The sequence below is a fragment of the Salmo salar genome, chromosome 01 (genome assembly GCF_965601325.2).
Source record: "Salmo salar chromosome 01, fSalSal1, whole genome shotgun sequence".
In the NCBI taxonomy this organism is placed as follows: domain Eukaryota; kingdom Metazoa; phylum Chordata; class Actinopteri; order Salmoniformes; family Salmonidae; genus Salmo; species Salmo salar.
In genome coordinates this window covers 59,892,178-59,909,235 of record NC_138291.1, presented here as the reverse complement: position 1 = coordinate 59,909,235, position 17,058 = coordinate 59,892,178, and the positions used below count along the sequence as shown (strand labels likewise).

At 43.2% G+C, this 17,058-nt stretch overlaps 1 protein-coding gene across 1 annotated transcript; it reads left to right on the top strand.

Moving 5' to 3' along the window:
* The first annotated feature begins 6,011 nt into the window (after positions 1-6,011).
* LOC106606294 (polycomb group RING finger protein 6) lies at positions 6,012-15,706 on the top strand. Its single transcript, XM_014202475.3, has 10 exons — positions 6,012-6,551; positions 6,725-6,824; positions 6,932-7,028; positions 7,594-7,649; positions 7,760-7,819; positions 8,016-8,136; positions 8,589-8,616; positions 8,813-8,911; positions 13,066-13,152; positions 13,277-15,706. Exons 1-10 carry the CDS (start codon positions 6,384-6,386, stop codon positions 13,325-13,327), a joined length of 867 nt encoding a protein of 288 aa, XP_014057950.2. The 5' UTR covers positions 6,012-6,383; the 3' UTR covers positions 13,328-15,706.
* Positions 15,707-17,058: the final 1,352 nt, after the last annotated feature.

The window sequence follows — 17,058 nt, the reverse complement described above, 5'->3', positions numbered from 1 at the left end:
TAACCCACTGATGAAAGAATTAAAAGCTGAAATAAATCATTCTCTCTACTATTATTCTGACATTTCACATTCATAAAATAAAGTGGTGATCCTAACTGACCTAAGACAGGGAATTTTTACTAGGATTAAATGTCAGGAATTGTGAAACTGAGTTTAAATGTATTTGGCTAAGGTGTATGTAAACTTCCGACATCAACTGTGTGTTTACATATATATTTATTGTTGGTCTGATGTTTCATGATCTGAAATAAAAGATCCCAGAAATGTTCCATATGCACAAAAAGCTTATTTCTCTCCAATTATGTGCAGAAATTTGTTTACATCCCAGTTAGTGAGCATTTCTCCTTTGCCAAGATAATCCATCCACCTGCCAGGTGTGGCATATCAAGAAGCTGATTAAACAGCATGATCATTACTCAGGTGCACCTGCTGGGGACAATAGCCACTCTAAAATGTGTGGTTTTGTCACACAACACAATGCCCCAGCTGTCTCAAGTTGAGGGAGCGTGCAATTGTCATGCTGACTGCAGGAATGTCCACCAGAGCTGTTGCATGAGATATTGTTAATTTCTCTACCATAAGCCGCCTCCAACATCATTTTAGAGAATTTTGGAGTATGTCCAGCCGGCCTCACAACAGCAGACCACGTGTAACCACACCAGCCCAGGACCTCCACATCCGGTTTCGTCACCTGCGGGATCATCTGAGACCAGCCACCCAGACAGCTGATGAAACTGAGGAGTATTTCTGTCTGTAATAAAGCCCATTGGGGGAAAAAATAATTCTGATTGGCTGGGCCTGGCTCCCAAGGCAATGGGCCTATGCCCTCCCAGGCCCACCCATGGCTGCACCCCTGCCCAGTCATGTGAAATCCATAAATTAGGGCCTAATTAATTTCTTTCAATTGACTGATTTCCTTATATGAACTAACTCAGTAAAGTCTTTGAAATTGTTGCTAAATTGTTTTTCAGTAAATACACTGCTCAAAAAAATAAAGGGAACACTTAAACAACACAACACAATCCAAGTCAATCACACTTCTGTGAAATCAAACTGTCCACTTAGGAAGCAACACTGATTGACAATACATTTCACATGCTGTTGTGCAAATGGAATAGACAACAGGTGGAAATTATAGGCAATTAGCAAGACACCCCCAATGAAGGAGTGGTTCTGCAGGTGGGGAACACAGACCACCTCTCAGTTCCTATGCTTCCTGGCTGATGTTTTGGTCACTTTTGAATGCTGGCAGAGATTTCACTCTAGTGGTAGCATGAGACGGAGTCTACAACCCACACAAGTGGCTCAGGTAGTGCAGCTCATCCAGGATGGCACATCAATGCGAGCTGTGGCAAGAAGGTTTGCTGTGTCTGTCAGCGTAGTGTCCAGAGCATGGAGGCGCTACCAGGAGACAGGCCAGTACATCAGGAGACGTGGAGGACGCCGTAGGAGGGCAACAACCCAGCAGCAGGACCGCTACCTCCGCCTTTGTGCAAGGAGGAGCAGGAGAAGCACTGCCAGAGCCCTGCAAAATGACCTCCAGCATGCCACAAATGTGCATGTGTCTGCTCAAACGGTCAGAAACAGACTCCATGAGGGTGGCATGAGGGCCCGACATCCACAGGTGGGGGTTGTGCTTACAGCCCAACACCGTGCAGGACGTTTGGCATTTGCCAGAGAACACCAAGATTGGCAAATTCGCCACTGGTGCCCTGTGCTCTTCACAGATGAAAGCAGGTTCACACTGAGCACATGTGACAGACGTGACAGTCTGGAGACGCCGTGGAGAACGTTCTGCTGCCTGCAACATCCTCCAGCATGACCGGTTTGGCAGTGGGTCAGTCATGGTGTGGGGTGGCATTTCTTTGGGGGGCCACACTGCCCTCCATGTGCTCGCCAGAGGTAGCCTGACTGCCAATAGGTACCGAGATGAGATCCTCAGACCTCTTGTGAGACCATATGCTGGTGCGGTTGGCCCTGGGTTCCTCCTAATGCAAGACAATGCTAGACCTCATGTGGCTGGAGTGTGTCAGCAGTTCCTGCAAGAGGAAGGCATTGATGCTATGGACTGGCCCGCCCGTTCCCCAGACCTGAATCCAATTGAGCACATCTGGGACATCATGTCTCGCTCCATCCACCAACGCCACGCTGCACCACAGACTGTCCAGTAGTTGGCGGATGCTTTAGTCCAGGTCTGGGAGGAGATCCCTCAGGAGACCATCCATCACCTCATCAGGAGCATGCCCAGGCGTTGTAGGGAGGTCATACAGGCACGTGGAGGCCACACACACCACTGAGCCTCATTTTGACTTGTTTTAAGGACATCACATCAAAGTTGATTCAGCCTGTAGTGTGGTTTTCCACTTTAATTTTGAGTGTGACTCCAAATCCAGACCTCCATGGGTTGATAAATTGGATTTCCATTGATTATTTTTGTGTGATTTTGTTGTCAGCACATTCAACTATGTAAAGAAAAAAGTATTTAATAAGATTATTTCTTTCATTCAGATCTAGGATGTGTTGTTTAAGTGTTCCCTTTATTTTTTTGAGCAGCATATTAATATCATACAGTTGTAACGGAGACGCTGAGTCGAAGCAGGTGAAACGTTTATTAAAACAACAAACAAGATAACATTAAAGTGGTGTCTACGCATGAACACAGGAACAATACTGACTGAGGAAAGAACCTAAGGGAGTGCCAGATATAGGGGAGGTAATAAGTAAGGTAATGGAGTCCAGGTGTGCCTCATGATGACGTGCAGGTACGTGTAAAGATTGATACCAGGCGTGCGTCATGATGAATCCCAGGACCGGTGGTTAGTATACCGGCGATGTTGAACCCCGGAGGGGAGGAGCGGGAGTAGACATGACAACAGTGGATGCTTAAACCTATAGGACTATGCATGCAATACCCTGATGCATTTAGTTCTGAACCGTGAGGTAGACAACTAAAATAGGCTCTAAAGTGTTGCATATCCTACACATCGAAACACAAGAAAGTGTTTTTGTTATGGGCTGTTTTTAAGGACACGTAAATGTGGCTCATTTGGCCAATGTCCCTTGTTTATTGATGGCACTGGCTGCGCCAGGTCAGATCTGAATGCATATGGATGTCCGGTAAATTTCTGAAACGTCCTTTAAATTAAATTCTGCCGGTCACGTGGTCCCGTGCAAAATTTCCCTGGCATACACACACTGGCAATGATTTTTCTGGCAGGTAGACATTGGAATATTGTGGGAATGAAAGAAAAAAATGCCCAGAATGTAAAATAACCAGTTAATAATGGTTCTGTTCCGGAACAGTATAGATCAATTTTGTTTGCGATTCTGATTCTGTTCTTCAAAAATGCAATTATTTTCTGGTTTTCGGTTCTTTTCCCTGAACCTGTTCCAACCCCTGGTACACATACAGTACCAGTCAAAAGTTTGGACACACCTACTCATTTCAGGGTTTTTCTTTATGTTTACTATTTTCTACATTGTAGAATAGTGACGACATCAAAATTATGAAATAACACATATGGAATCATGTAGTAACCAAAATGTTCAACAAATAAAAATATATTTTATTTCAAAATAGCCACTCTTTGCCTTTATGACAGCTTTGCACACGCTTGGCATTTTCTCAACCAGCTTCACCTGGAATGCTTTTCCAACAGTCTTGGAGGAGTTCCCACATATGCTGAGCATTTGTTGGCTGCTTTTCTTTCACTCTGCGGTCCAACTCATCCTAAACCATCTCAATTGGGTTGAGGTCGGGTGATTGTGGAGGCCAGGTCATCGGATGCAGCACTCCATCACTCTCCTTGGTCAAATAGCCCTTACACCAGGGGTGGGCAATTCCAGTCACCGAGGGCCTGATTGGTGTCACAGTTTTACCCCAGCTAACACACCTGATTCCAATAATTGCCTAATCATGATCTTCAGTTTAGAATGCAATTTGATTAATCAGCTGTGTTTTGCTAGGGATGGAGAAAGTGTGACACCAATCAGGCCCTCGGACTGGAGTTGCCCACCCCTGCCTTACACAGCCTGGAGGTGTGTTGGGTCATTGTCCTGTTGAAAAACAAATGATAGTTCCACTAAGCGCAAACCAGCATAGCTACCACAGCATTCTGCAGCGATACGCCATCCCATCTGGTTAAGTGTGCCATGAATTCTAAATAAATCACTGACAGTGTCCCCAGAAAAGCACCCCCACACCATAACACCTCCTCCATGCTTCACAGTGGGAACCACATATGTGAAGATCCTCTGTTCACCTACTCTGCGTCTCACAAAGACACAGCGGTTAGAACTAAAAATCTCAAATTTGGATTCATCAGACCAAAGAACAGAACAGGTCTAATGTCCATTGCACGTTTCTTGGCCCAAGCAAGTCTCTTCCTTATTGGTGTCCTTTTAGTAGGGGTTTCTTTGCAGCAATTCAACCACAAAGGCCTGCTTCACGCCGTCTCCTCTGAACAGTTGATGTTGAGATGTCTGTTACTTGAACTCTGTGAAGCATTTACTTGGGCTGCAATTTCTGAGGCTGGTAACTCTAATGAACTTAACCTTTGCAGCAGAGGTGACTCTGGGTCTTCCTTTCCCGTCCTCATGACAGCCAGTTTCATCATAGCTTTGATGGTTTTTGCGACTGCACTTGAAGAAACTTTCAAAGTTCTTGAAATGTTCCGGATTGACTGACCTTCATGTCTTAAAGTAATGATTTGCTGTCATTTCTCTTTGCTTATTTGAGCTGTTCTTGCCATAATATGGACGTGATCTTTTACCAAATAGAGCTATCTTCTGTATACCATTTCTACCTTGTTTCAACACAACTGATTAGCTCAAACATATTAAGAAGTAAATAAATTCTACAAATGAACTCTTAACAAGGCACACCTGTTAATTGAAATGCATCCTGGTGACTACCTCGTAAAGCTGGTTGAGAGAATGCCAAGAGTGTGCATGGCCAAGGGTGGCTACTTTGAAGAATCTCAAATATAACACTTTTGGTTACTACATGATTCCATGTGTGTTATTTCATAGTTTTGATGTCTTCACTATTATTCTACAATGTAGAATGAGTAGGTGTGTCCACAATTTTGACTGGTACTGTATCTGCACATATGTGACTCGGTACACGTTGTACAGTACCGCTACTTTCAGAACTACTGGTTAAAAAGTAGGCTTTACAAAAGTACAGGAGAATCCCTTTAATGAGTACTTGTTTCCTTTGAAATGGGATCGGTTTGAATAGACTAAAATAACCAACTTTGTATGCATAAAAAAACATGGCATGCTTTATCCATCCTGGTGGTGCAGTGGACTAATTCAACCAATACAAAACAGAAGATCATAGGTTCAAATCTCACTGATGCCATGTTGACATAAAGAAGAAATGTGTTTGCATGAATAATGACTAAGGAAATGAAGTTCTATATGTGCTTAGAATTTTAAAAAAAATAAGCTAATAGTGTTAAAAGTCCCATTAAGAGATTTTCAAAAACCTCCAACTAGATAAGATATAAGGAACCTCCCTGCAACCTAAAAATAAACATTCACAGAACAGGTGAAATGTTCACTTTGTTTCTCAGAACCTTTCAAAAACATTCAGTTTTATCAGGAAACACATGGCTTAGTTCCCACAACCAATGTGAAACCAAAAACACAAGTTCCCACAACTTCCAAAGAGCCAAATGTGATGGCATATTAAAACATGAGGACTTGTAGAGCTCGGGTTCTGTACTCCCCCGACGCCGGATTCCTCATGTTTGACTGTTCCCTGTATGTTGCATTGCCAAATTAATAGTTAAATATTTTAATGACCACATCTGGAGGTATCCGATCCAGACTTATATAATTAGGCGGAACCTATAACTACCAATTGTATCCCTATTTTGGAGATACTGAACTACAATCAAGTCTTTTTTTTTTTTTATGACAGCTTAAATATTTTCACTTCATTAATATCATATGAATCCCTATTATTCCTAGAGAAGCAAGATAAGGCAAAGCAACTGTGGTCCAGTCTTGAAATTCTATTTCTAGTGGAATCTGCTCTGTTATGATTTAATTGGCTCGTTTCATTGCCATAGCGCCAGGAAGTTGCTGGAATTTGAGCGACAACAGTAACGTTAGCTAGCAACTGTTACAGTTGGTTTTGTTTATTTATTTGGGGTTAGCGATAACATTTAAGCAATGGTTAAATCATTGAATGAATAGTTAAATCACATGGGGGTTATTGGTAGTCCGTTAAAGTAAAGGTTGAACTGTTCGTTGTGTGTCTTTGTATTCCTTAAGCTAGCCAGCACGTTTGCTAATAATGCTAGGGTCAGGTGATTATCAAATTATTAATTGAAGAGTTTATTGGCGCGGAAATCAACTAAATTTGCAGTACTATGGAGGACAGCACCACGGAACTCGAAAGACCCGGTTGCTTGAGTGTCGGTCAGCAGTCAGAAGAGGCGACACCAACCGATGGTAGCCGCCAGAACAGGGTCGACAACGATGGTTCGAAAGACCACAATGGGACATCCAATAATGTTGACTCGGATTCAGAGGATGAGGTACAGTATTGCGGACTTGGACAATATCTAGTGTTTCTAATTTTGCTAGAGTGACGAGAATAATAATAATATTGAATATGATAGCTGCTACACAGGTTGGTACTCTACTGTAAATGTGATGCACTCCAGTTCTATAATGTGGAAATGACATTGTGAATGTTTTGTTTTCCCAGCCTGAACTCCCTCTTAATCAATTTTACCCTTACATCCGCTGTACTCTCTGCTGCGGAATCCTCATTGATTCCACCACCATAACAGAGTGTCTGCACACTTGTGAGTTACAATGATTTTGAGATAGACAATCCAGAAATATGACTGCTATCCCTTCAGTCCCATAACATCAGTCATACTTGCTTTGTAATCTGTCCTCTCTTCCCCAGTTTGTAAAAGCTGCATAGTGAAACACTTCTTCTACAGCAACAGGTGTCCCAATTGCAGCATTGTAGTCCACCAGACACAACCATTGTACAACATAAAGTAAGCATGCCTGCATGAAATCTACGAGCACACAGACTCTTGTCTTGTTTTACATTTGAAGACATCGGTTCATGTTGTTTATGAGAGTTGGTTAAGAAGAGACATTTCAGACTTCGTCAAAGGTTATTTTTCTACTTGGCATCATGTTATTTAAAGTGGACATCCCATGAGTGTCTGTTTCTATGGTTACCGTCTCCCTGCTGGGGAGTTACCTGGAACACAAAGTACTGGTGTGACGCACGGATACTGATGTCTCTCTGTAGACACCACTGTTATTCATGTCTAAGCACACTCGTCATCTATTGCACAACTCTGCTTTCAGCACAGGCCAAAGGGACGCAAATGTAAATATTACTGTTGTGCTAACTCATTGGAATGAAAACGTTGCCACGGTAAACTGAAATGTTCACTGAAACAACGTGTGCAGAAGTCAGCTTTGAAGTTGATTACTATACCTCTCCCATTGACCCATTATCAATTAATACAATGAGAAATAGGCTAATACTCACTTATACACTGGTATGTAGATACTTACTGTATGGTGGGTGTTTTTGCATCTCCACAGACCTGACAGACAGTTGCAAGATATTGTTTACAAGATGCTGCCACATCTGGAAGAAAGTAAGTATCCACAAGCCTTCCATTTCTCCGATTTTCCCCAAACGCCTCTTGTCAATCTTTTGTTTTGCAGTTAAAATTAGTATTGTCTTTACTCTTTATTGTCTTTGCAGTGGAGAGAGCAAGGATGATTGATTTTTACAAACAGAGAGGACTGGAGGTGCCTAAACCAGGTATATAAGACCAATGTCGTCGTTGTTGCTGTTAATTGTGCTTTTTGGTGGAGATTTGTTGCAGCTTTGTTTATATGAAATAGTTTGGGTATTTGAAGACCCTCTGATTTTAGCCATGTCTCTGTCCGTCTCAGTGCTGTGTGTGGAACATTCCCCGAATGCTTCTGTAAACGCTCGTCTTCCTCTGTGACCACAGTGATGGCGTCCCCTGCGGTCCCTGTGCTGAAGAACCAGAAGCAGAGGAGGGCATTGCTGCCCCAGTCTGTCTTCGCCATCCCTCCTGAACTGGACGTGTCACTGCAGCTGGAGTTTTTGGGGTGAGTCTCTCCCTAGCATTTTCTATTTGAGGGATGGAAGGGTATTCCCTGAGAAATTTTGAAATTGGATTGTTTGTTTGTCTCTGGTCATTCTTGTCTCCACCAGTAGATGGTGCTGGGGAGCTACTGTGCTTCCTTTGAGTGCATATGGACTAGGGCAGCATTTCCTTAACTCGGGTCCTGGGGACTGCCAGGGGTACACCTTTTTGGTTTTTGCCCTAGCACTACACAGCTGATTAAAATAGTCAAATCTTGATGAATAGTTGATTTATTTTAATCAGCTGTGTAATGCTATGGCAAATAACTAAATGTGCGCCCCTTGGGGTCCCCATGACAGAGTTTGGGAAACCCTGGACTAGGGAGAACATTTCAAGTTACAAGACTGATAGTTAGCTGTACACAATTGGTTGCAGGGATTAAGAAAATTCTATGTAAAGTTGTTTTGTTTCCAGCGCGGAAGAAGGCATAGACGGCTATAAGGTAATTACTGCTGTCAAGCTCTTTTCTCATAATGACTGTTGTATGAGACTGTTAAAATTAAATAACAGCATAACGCTGCTATCCAGCCACTATATAGTAATGGTCATACATAAAGCAATGTTGATACTGTGAATTTGAGTTATATTGGTAAAATGAATAAGGGACCTCAAGCTCTAACACTGGTGTCCCTGGCCAGCCTTTGGAGAGGCGGTATGTGCGAGTATCGGGGGATGCCACTGTCCGCCATGTGGCGCTCTTCATCAGGAGGAAGATGGCGCTGAGTCCCAACTGCCAGGTCAGTGGGAGGGGTTACACATTGACTTTACCAGGATGTCTGATGCGGTTATGAGCTATTTCTCAGAGGGAGACCTGGCAAGGGGAAATGCATAAATATATACATATCTGCTCGTTATGTGGGAGAGCTCTCTGCTTCAAGAAAGAGGTATGTTGAACCCATCTCAATTTCATCCCCTGTAAAATACTTTAGAGGCCTAGGTAACCAGGTGAAGGGTAGATACAGAGCCTAATGCTCACACAAGGACAGAGGGAAGAGTGTTCGTGTCTTATATAAAACTGCAGAGCGCAACAGCACAGCCCTACCTTTACGTAGGGTGTTTAGCAGTAACAGGGATTAGAGGTTTAGGTTGATTTCTTATCGCACCTATTACCCACACCGGTGAGTGCCATCTCGCTTTATTAGCTGGGTGCTCTGCCATTTACAGTGCATTCGGAAAGTATTCAGACCCCTTGACTTTTTCCATGCTTTGTTGCATTACAACCTTATTCTGAAATGGATTACATCGTCCCCCCCAATCTACACACAATACTCCACGACAAAGCAAAAACTGTTTTTTAGAAAACGGGTATCACATTTACATAATTATTCAGACCCTTTAATCAGTACTTTGTTATAGCCTCGAGTCTTCTCGGGTATGACGCTACAAGCTCGGCACACCTGTATTTGGGGAGTTTCTCCCATTCTTCTCTGTAGATCCTCACTGCACAGCTATTTTCAGGTCTCTCCAGAGATGTTAGATCAGGTTCAAGTCCAGGCTCTGGCTGGGCCACAATGACATTCAGAGACTTGCCCCGAAGCCACTCCTGCGTTGTCATGGCTGTATGTTTAGGGTCGTTGTCCTGTTAGACTGGGGCGAAGGTTCACCTTCCGAGGTCCTGAGCACTCTGGAGCAGGTTTTCATCAAGGATCTCTCAGTACTTTGCTCCATTCATCTTTCCCTCGATCCTGACTAGTCTCCCAGTCCCTGCTGCTTAAAAACATCCCCACAATACCCCATGATTGACTGCATAGAACATTTTAGGGAGGTTGCCACCTCCTGATGGATAGAAGTGCTTGAATATTTTGATCCAGGAAGTTGATACTGTTGGTCACTTAACAGTGAACAGAAAGAAAGTCGTTGTGGTGTTCAGATAACGGACAAAGTCATCAGGATTTTGTTTAGATGAACCCCAAAATATAATTGTCCTCAATGTAGCGCTTCCTAAACTTAATATGGGGGTAGAAAAGGGTTGTCTTTATTTTGAGCATCAACTGCCTCCCACTCTCCAACGACAAGGTTTGTGTAAATTGTGGCTACTGCTGTGCATTTGGTTTGTTTTGAAGGTAGAATTTGCAAGTACCAATTTCAAGAGCTCCAACAAAGTCATTAGGGGGATTTACCAATTTGTTTTTGTGACTTTAGGAATTTGGCAATCGATTGTAGGCCTTCAGCATGGGGAATGCAGATGTACAGACTGGCCACATCCAGTGTAACGAGTAGTACATCTTAATCCATTCGACAGTCATTTAATCAGTTGAGTAGATGTTTTGTGTCTTTTAAAAGGATGGCAACCTAAATATGATTTTCGAAAGGGGCTCTGTGACTGTCTTATGCCACTAATAATAGGTCTGGGTGGAGGCTGAGTAGAGTTCATATGCACTTTCGGAAGGGGATAGATAACTGGGGTGACTCTTAGGAACTCGTGATTCAATTTTGGTCAGACACGTTGTAACAAGCTATCAATTTCAGATTTTATAGAGGCAAGGGTCGATAGGAACAAGACAATTTCATGTGTTTTTCAGAATTCATGCCCATAACTATTGCCACACCTTTTTTCTGTGGGTTTTATGACTATGTCCGTATTCTCCTGGAGTTCTTTTAGTACTCGTCTTTCAGCTGGAGGAAGATTATGATATTGGGGTCCCTTGTCATTTTTTTTATTTCGTTTCCAATTCTTTTTCAACCAGTCTGCCAAATGTGGTGACAACTGGACTTTTATGAGTAGGGGTGACAAATTAGGGTTTAGAGAAAGGGCGAGGGGGCAGGGAGGGACTGCGGTGTTATGGTTTCTCGTTCTTTGTAGGGTCTGTCGATATGAAGCTTGTACTGGATCTGCTCAGTATGAAAATGTGGATACCGCCCAACCCTAGTATATATATATATATAAAAAATTTATTTATTTTTTTTGCTCAAAAAAATAAAGGGAACACTTAAACAACACAATGTAACTCCAAGTCAATCACACTTCTGTGAAATCAAATTGCCCACTTAGGAAGCAACACTAATTGACAATAAATTTCACATGCTGTTGTGGAAATGGAATAGACAACAGGTGGAAATTATAGGCAATTAGCAAGACACCCCCAATAAAGGAGTGGTTCTGCAGGTGGTAACCACAGACCACTTCTCAGTTCCTATGCTTCCTGGCTGATGTTTTGGTCACTTTTGAATGCTGGCGGTGCTTTCACTCTAGTGGTAGCATGAGATGGAGTCTACAACCCACACCAGTGGCTAAGGTAGTGCAGCTCATCCAGGATGGCACATCAATGCGAGCTGTGGCAAGAAGGTTTGCTGTGTCTGTCAGCGTAGTGTCCAGAGCATGGAGGCGCTACCAGGAGACAGGACAGTACATCAGGAGACGTGGAGGAGGCCGTAGGAGGGCAACAACCCAGCAGCAGGACCGCTACCTCCGCCTTTGTGCAAGGAGGAGCACTGCCAGGGCCCTGCAAAATGACCTCCAGCAGGCCACAAATGTGCATGTGTCTGCTCAAATGGTCAGAAAAAGATTCCATGAGGGTGGTATGAGGGCCCGACATCCACAGGTGGGGGTTGTGCTTACAGCCCAACACCGTGCAGGACGTTTGGCATTTGCCAGAGAACACCAAGATTGGCAAATTCGCCACTGGCGCCCTGTGCTCTTCACAGATGAAAGCAGGTTCACACTGAGCACATGTGACAGACGTGACAGTCTGGAGACGCCGTGGAGAACGTTCTGCTGCCTGCAACATCCTCCAGCATGACCGGTTTGGCGGTGGGTCAGTCATGGTGTGGGGTGGCATTTCTTTGGGGGGCCGCACAGCCCTCCATGTGCTCGCCAGAGGTAGCCTGACTGCCATTAGGTACCGAGATGAGATCCTCAGACCCCTTGTGAGACCATATGCTGGTGCGGTTGGCCCTGCGTTCCTCCTAATGCAAGACAATGCTAGACCTCATGTGGCTGGAGTGTGTCAGCAGTTCCTGCAAGAGGAAGGCATTGATGCTATGGACTGGCCCGCCCGTTCCCCAGACCTGAATCCAATTGAGCACATCTGGGACATCATGTCTCACTCCATCCACCAACGCCACGTTGCACCACAGACTGTCCAGGAGTTGGCGGATGCTTTAGTCCAGGTCTGGGAGGAGATCCCTCAGGAGACCATCTGCCACCTCATCAGGAGCATGCCCAGGCGTTGTAGGGAGGTCATACAGGCACGTGGAGGCCACACACACCACTGAGCCTCATTTTGACTTGTTTTATGGACATTACATCAAAGTTGGATCAGCCTGTAGTGTGGTTTTCCACTTACATTTTTAGTGTGACTCCAAATCCAGACCTCCATGGGTTGATAAATTGGATTTCCATTGATTATTTTTGTGTGATTTTGTTGTCAGCACATTCAACTATGTAAAGAAAAAAGTATTTAATGAGATTATTTCATTCATTCAGATCTAGGATGTGTATTTTATTTTTTTGAGCAGTGTATATTTGATTAATTGTTGGTTGACGGTTTTGAATACCACTTTGCACCGCCCTGTGGGCAATTTTAATTATCACCTAGGCACAAACAATGGCTTTGCCATATCTCTTGATGCTCTGATGAACGCATAACTGGCCAAATGGATTGTCCTGCCCAGCCAAAAATAAAAGGTGAAATGAGGTGACGTCTTCATTTTTTTTTATTGAACTTGGGATTTAATTTCTAATCAGGAATACTATTTCTGTATCTTATTGAAATGGATCAGTAGCCTTTTATTTTGGTTTTCATTTTCACATCCCAAACTGCACCTACCAGTTTTCGCTCTCAGATATTCCCTCCCTCAGGTGCCTCCATGTATGTTGTAATTCAGTGTGTCACTCTCAATTGATTTCATGCAGTCTGTCGCAGTGGTATGATGTCACGTTGTGGTGCAGGTGGATGTTGTGTGTGGGGACCACCTCCTGGACTGTTACCAGTCGCTACGAGAGGTTCAGAGCTCCATGGGAGATAACGCTCTACAGGTGAGTCCAATCAAAGGCCCTATGTATTTGTAGTTACTCTCGAGTCTGGAAATAGCCCTGATATCGTTAGCTTCCATTTATACGTTTTGTGTGTGCTTATTTTCTTGTTTGTTTTTGTTCCCAGGATGGTCTTTTGATTCTCCACTTTGGACTGGTGCTGGCTGCTCACATGTGAGAAGGGGGAAGAAAGGAGGATGGATGTGATCCTGATATTAACCCTGACCCTCGGGGAACCACTGTCTTCATTCTGTTACTAATGCCTAACAGAATCAAGTCTTCTACTCTCTGCCACTTATACCTGACAGTGAATTGCTGAATCCAGGGCCCAGAAACCTTCTGGTTTGGATTAGGTTATAGTTTAGGTTATAGTTTCAGCCGTCTGAAATCACAGTCTCCAAGACTGTGATTTCAGAGGGCTGAAAGACTAAAAGGCCCTGTCATGCTACTGATAGCAAAAGCTTATGTTTTTGCTACACTTTGAGTTGAATGTACACCGTGTTGTTGTTTTTTGTGACCAACTTTTGTAGCAGTCCCCCTTCCATCCATCCCCCGAGTCTCTATTTAGACCAAAGTATAAATGCATATACAGTGCCTTCGGAGAGTATTCAGGCCCCTTGACTTTTTCCACATTTTGTTACGTTATAGCCTTATTCTAAAATGGATTAAATAAATACAAATCCTCAGCAGTCTACACACAATACCCCATAATGACAAAGCGAAGAATTCTTTTGCAAATGTATAAAACAATATATATCTTATTTACATTGGTATTCAGACCCTTTGCCATGAGACTTGAAATTGAGCTCCGGTGCATCCTTTTTCCATTGATCATCCTTGATGCTTCTACAATTTGATTGGAGTCTACCTGTGGGTAAATTGAATTGATTGGACATGATTTGGAAAGGCACACATCTGTCTATATAAGGTCCCACTGTTGACAATGCATGTCAGAGCAAAAACCAAGCCATGAGGTCGAAGGAAGTGTCCGTAGAGCTCCGATACAGCATTGTGTTAAGGCACAGATCTGGGAAGGGTACCAAAACATTTCTGCAGCATTGAAGGTCCCCAAGAACACAGTGGCCTCCATTCTTAAATGGAAGAGGTTTGGAACCACAAGACTCTTCCTAGAGCTGGCCGCATGGCCAAACTGAGCAATCGGGGGAGAAGGGCCTTGGTAAGGGAGGTGACCAAGAACCCTATGGTCACTCTGACAGAGCTCTGGCGTTCCTCTGTGGAGATAGGCAAACCTTCCAGAAGCACAACAATCTCTGCAGCACCAATCGAGCCTTCTCTGTGATCCACCAATCAGGCCTTTATGGTAGTGGCCAGACGGAAGCCACATGACAGCCCACTTCGAATTTGCCAAAAGGCACCAAAAGACTCTCAGACCATGAGAAACAAGATTCTCTGGTCTGATAATCGATTGAAGTCTTTGGCCTGAATGCCAAGCGTCACATCTGGAGGAAACCTGGCACCATCCCTATGGTGGTGGCAACATCAAAAGGACACCGACAGGACAATGACCCTAAGCACACAGCAAAGACAACGTGGCTTCGGGACAAGCCCCTGAATGTCCTTGAGTGGCCCAGCCAGAGCCTGGACTTGAACTCGATCAAACATCTCTGGAGAAACCTGAAAAATAGCTGTGCAGTAACGCTCCCCATCCAACCTGACAGAGTTTGAGAGGCTCTGCAGAGAGGAATGGGAGAAACTCCCTAAATACAGGTGTGCCAAGCTTGTAGTGTCATACCCAAGACTTGAGGCTATAATCGCCATCAAAGGTACTTCAACAAAGTACCGGGTAAAGGGTCTGAATACTTTAACCAGTTTTTGCTTTGTCATTATGGGGTATTGTGTGTAGATTGAGATTACCGTAATTTCCGGACTATTAAGCGCACCTGAATATAAGCCGCACCCACTGAATTTAAAAAATATTATTATTTTGAACATAAATAAGCCGCACATGTCTATAAGCCGCAGGTGCCTACCGGTACATTTGAAACAAATTAACTTTACACAGGCTTTAACAAAACACGGCTTGTAACAAAAATAAATAGGCTTTAATGAAACACGGCTTGTAACAAAAATAAATTGGCTTTAACGAAACACGGCTTGTAACAAAAAATAAATTTGCAGTAAACAGTAGCCTACCAAGAAAGTCATTGGTCACTATCTTCCTCCTCCTGTGCACTGAAACCACTGAAGTCATCTCCTTCGGTGTCGGAGTTGAATAGCCTCAGAATTGCTTCATCCGATATTGGATCGTTTTCATTGTCGCTCTCGTCACTTTCATCCGGAGGCAAATCCCCCGCTGAGCCCTCTTCAACACGCAGCAGTCCAGCCTTCGAAACCCGTTGATGATAGTGGATTTTTTTGACAATGCTCCACGCTGTCAGGACCCACAAATTTGAAAGCGGGAAAAATCCATATATTAGCCGCGTCATTATTTAAGCCGCGAAGTTCAAAGCCTGGGAAAAAAGTTGCGGTTTATAGTCCGGAATTTACGGTATGTATTTTTTTAATCAATTTTAGAATAAGGCTGTAACCTAACAAAATGTGGAAAAAGTATTTTGCGGTCTGAATACTTTCCGAGTGCACTGTATATAATTTGTTTTGTATGTGTGGGGCCTTTGTTCTTTACAGAGTCAAATATTTGAATTAATTCAGGTCTCAATTGTTGCTTGACTTTCACCATTCAATCTCGCTGTCGATTAATTTTAATGTTATAACATTTTAATAACTGTGAGAGAGGTGGTTGCCGTCTTTGTCCAAAAAAATGTGCAGCTGTGCTGCCTGCCAGCAGTAATCTTCTCTGAGAGCAGTGGTAGTCGATGCCTTTTTAAGATGCGGAAGGACGATTATTTTCTTTAAGCATGGTCTTATTTCTATTACAGCGTATTGGATGACTGTCATTCATATTCCATTTACCCAGCTCAATGTGACATCGACAGGTTTAGGCTACTACATGATACTCAAATTTTCCCTATACCCATCATGAGGTGGCTACAACCTAGCCTATAAATGAAAGTTTACAAAGTATGCTAGGTGCACAGGTCGAGAGAAATCAAGGTGACATTGACACGTTCAATACTGCCTTGCATACTCTTGCCTGCATCTAGCTGATCTAGGGTGTAATCATTTGTCCAACAGTTGCAAACAAGTTTCTATTGGACAAATTCAATTATGTTTATATCCATTCCTTTTGCTTCCATTTTAAGAAACGTTTTTCAACTGAATTGGTGGAATGAATACACCCCTGATCACACGCAAACACAGTTCACTTTCATAGCAGCCACATCCATACAATACAGCATGATCCCTTTGATTATTGTTTAATTTCGTCTCGCATCTATACACTCTCCTCTCACCTTTTCCTTTCGCTTGTGGACTTCAGTGCACAACACATCAGCTGTCTGTGACCAGGCAAAAAAACCTTTCCAAACCAAACCTTTATATATTAACCACTACACACAGCCTACATCGTTGTCACAATATTATAACATCATAGTCAACATAGCTACTAGAACTAACACGTTAGTAAACCCGCTACAATCGCGCAGTATAGTCAGCAAGGAGTTTAGCAGTTACACCAGCAGGCCCCAGTGGCAATAAATTAATAAAACCAAAAGCTTACCTTTACTTGGAAGAATTAGTGTTGAATAGCCAGCTAGCTAACATAGCATCTCCCTCAGTTTAAGCCAAGTGTTTGAGTAGGCTAAACTAGCTAGCTGCATTCGCTCAGTTAGTGAAAGTGGAAAAACAATACTAAAATATAGCTAGCTCTCTCTCGCTTCATCATTTTTGAAGAAATGTATTTGTTAAACTGTTCAACTATGATCTTTATTTCTCTTTGAGTGCACTACTCACATTTTATACACTGCAGTGCTAGCTAGCTGTAGCTTATAT

What these genes read in the sequence shown, in the direction of transcription:
- LOC106606294 (XM_014202475.3), top strand. Translation starts at nt 6,384, where the DNA reads ATGGAGGACAGCACCACGGAACTCGAAAGACCCGGTTGCTTGAGTGTC. An exon ending in ACTGGAGGTGCCTAAACCAG is followed by an intron (nt 7,820 to 8,015) that starts GTATATAAGACC and finishes CTGTGACCACAG; the next exon opens with TGATGGCGTCCCCTGCGGTC. An exon ending in CTGCAGCTGGAGTTTTTGGG is followed by an intron (nt 8,137 to 8,588) that starts GTGAGTCTCTCC and finishes TTTTGTTTCCAG; the next exon opens with CGCGGAAGAAGGCATAGACG.